We start from the raw sequence: 2,444 nt of genomic DNA, 5'->3' as shown, positions 1-2,444 counted from the left end.
CTCAATACCTTCACAAACTTGAATCCAAAGTTGAAACACAATGGGTATCAACCAATTGATGCCAAAAGTAAATGAGTATTCAAGAATCAACCGAAAACAAACCCAAACGGAAGAAATCTTACCCAAATCGATAGATCCAGTGACGGCAAAAGCAAACGATGCTTGAGCAGTGGTGGACGGAGGTCATGAAGAAGAAACTGACGCGGCGGCGTCGGATGGGCTCACGAACGTGAGGAAAAAAAGGGGGATGGGGTTTGACTTTTTATTAAAAAAAAACAATAATAAATAATAATAATAATAAAACAAAAAAGAAAATAAATATAATTACATTTAATTCCTTTTCGTTTTATACTATTAAATTTCTTTCTGTTTCAAAAGAAAATTAATTCCTGCCATTAATTTCCAATTTGAATAATTTCACGCAACAATTAAATTCCCGCACTTACACTTGAAGTCCAAAATTCCAAAAATGCCCTCCAACTAATAACAATTACTGAAATTCCAAATAATAAAGTTACTGAAATTACATTATTACTAAAAAATGTGCGGGGTGTTACATTCTTCCCTCCTCAAAGAACTTTCGTCCTCGAAAGTTCATTTTTGAAAAAGCTTCGGGTATTGAGCCTTCATCTCATCCTCTCGCTCTTAGGTAGCCTCCTTGAATTGGTGATTCTGCCACAGGACTTTCACAAAAGCAATTTCCCTGCGGCGCAACGTCTTTACCTCTCTGGCAAGAAATTCTACAGGCTTCTCCTCATAGCTCAAGTTGTCATTCAACTGCAATGGCTCAAAGTCAACTACGTGGGAGGGGTCTGTCATATACTTCCTTAGCATTGAAACTGGAAGACATTATGAACTAAAGACAGTGCTGGGGACAATGCCAAACAGTAAACTACCGGGCCAACTCGATCCAGGACCTCGAAAGGTCCAATAAATTTTAGACTCAACTTTCCCTTTCTGCCAAACCTCAGAATACTTTTCATGGGTGCCACCTTTAAGAACACTTTCACACCAGTCTCAAATTTTAGGTCCTTACGTCTTACATCGGCGTAACTCTTCTGTCTACTCTGAGCTGGTTGCATACGAGCTCTGATCTTCTGTATTTCCTCATTCGTGGTCTGCATTAGCTCAGGACCTAGCAATTTCCTCACATCAACCTCACCCCGGCATACTGGAGACTTGCAACTCTTTTCATATAGGGTCTCAAATAGCAATGTGCCAGTGGCGGTCTGATAGCTATTATTATATTTGAATTCCATTAAATATAGGTGAGAGTCCCAACTCCCTGAAAACTCTAGTGCACAAGCGCATAACATATATTCCAATATATAGTTCAGACGTTCTATTTGACCATCAGTCTATGGGTGAAAAGTTGTATCAAAATCAAATCGAGTACCCAAGGCTAACTGGAGACTCTTAAAAAAAAACTAGATGCAAAACGAGGGTCATCGTTTGACATAGCTAAAACTAGTTCCAAAAGAGGTGTAACAACCCCTTCCATAAATAACTATGAAACTTAAGATGTTGAAAATCAGCAACACTTCTACACGTCCGAGCTGAGAACTGTGAAAACGGTCATGAAGTTAAGAAAGTCTTATATACTAAAAACACATATCTGAGCCTACCATGTCACAGGGAAAACTTCATATGTGCAGTGAAGAAACTGGTCATACTATATAATGCGTCATCTGAAGATACGTACCAGAACAAATCTAGTTAACTGAAAACTGTTTCTACTATAGAAGCGCCAACTGTGATGTCTTTCTTAGGGTTTACATGTCTGAGAATAACTCTATCTAATTAAGTCTCACATTCATGAGAAACTCATCATGAGGCTCTATGCTGTTATGAGCTATAAAACTTGCTTGAGCCATCCTCATATTATTCTTTAGGCTTGAAACAATCATATATCATTACTTAGACCCCGCTGCGAATGAGTCTAGAATTCCCCCCAAAAATGAGGATTTGAAGTCCCTGGATGCTCAAGCATAAGTCAATTGATAACATTTTCGTAACCTCGTAATAACCGTAATTGATCCTTGAAGTAATTTTTTTTAACGATAAAACCTTCTTGATTCATAAGTCCTAGCTTGGATTACTCATATTCCCTAAAGCTAGTTAACTCATTGCCCATGCAAGAGAATACATACTATCTTGTAATGCTCCAAACCCACTTTTAGTAACTTCTTAATATCAACTCAACTTTATTGCCAAGTCTATTCCTTACACCAATGGTTATATTGGAAGATCCAACTTACTTACTTTTGTGCATATACCATTATTGTCTACCTCGAGTTGGATTATTTTCTTTTCTCAATCAAATTGATGGTCTTGCTAGTTCATGTTTCCAACACTTGAATACAAAGTCAAATCCCTTAAATCTCACTAATACCCTCAATATTTTACGTATTAACTAATGAAGCCTCAACATACCATATCAATAG

At 37.4% G+C, this 2,444-nt stretch overlaps 1 protein-coding gene across 1 annotated transcript; it reads right to left on the bottom strand.

Moving 5' to 3' along the window:
* Nucleotides 1-645: 645 nt before the first annotated feature.
* Nucleotides 646-1,259, bottom strand: LOC120076894 (uncharacterized). Its single transcript, XM_090309667.1, has 2 exons — nt 1,013-1,259; nt 646-839 (listed from the first exon to the last, which is right to left on the bottom strand). Exons 1-2 carry the CDS (start codon nt 1,257-1,259, stop codon nt 646-648), a joined length of 441 nt encoding a protein of 146 aa, XP_090165793.1.
* Nucleotides 1,260-2,444: the final 1,185 nt, after the last annotated feature.

The sequence above is a fragment of the Benincasa hispida genome, unplaced genomic scaffold (assembly GCF_027475165.1).
Source record: "Benincasa hispida cultivar pf3 unplaced genomic scaffold, pf3_genome.v1.1 HicScf1853, whole genome shotgun sequence".
Taxonomy (NCBI): Eukaryota; Viridiplantae; Streptophyta; class Magnoliopsida; order Cucurbitales; family Cucurbitaceae; genus Benincasa; species Benincasa hispida.
The sequence above is the reverse complement of the archived record's forward strand: the minus strand, read 5'-3'. Positions and strand labels throughout refer to the sequence as shown.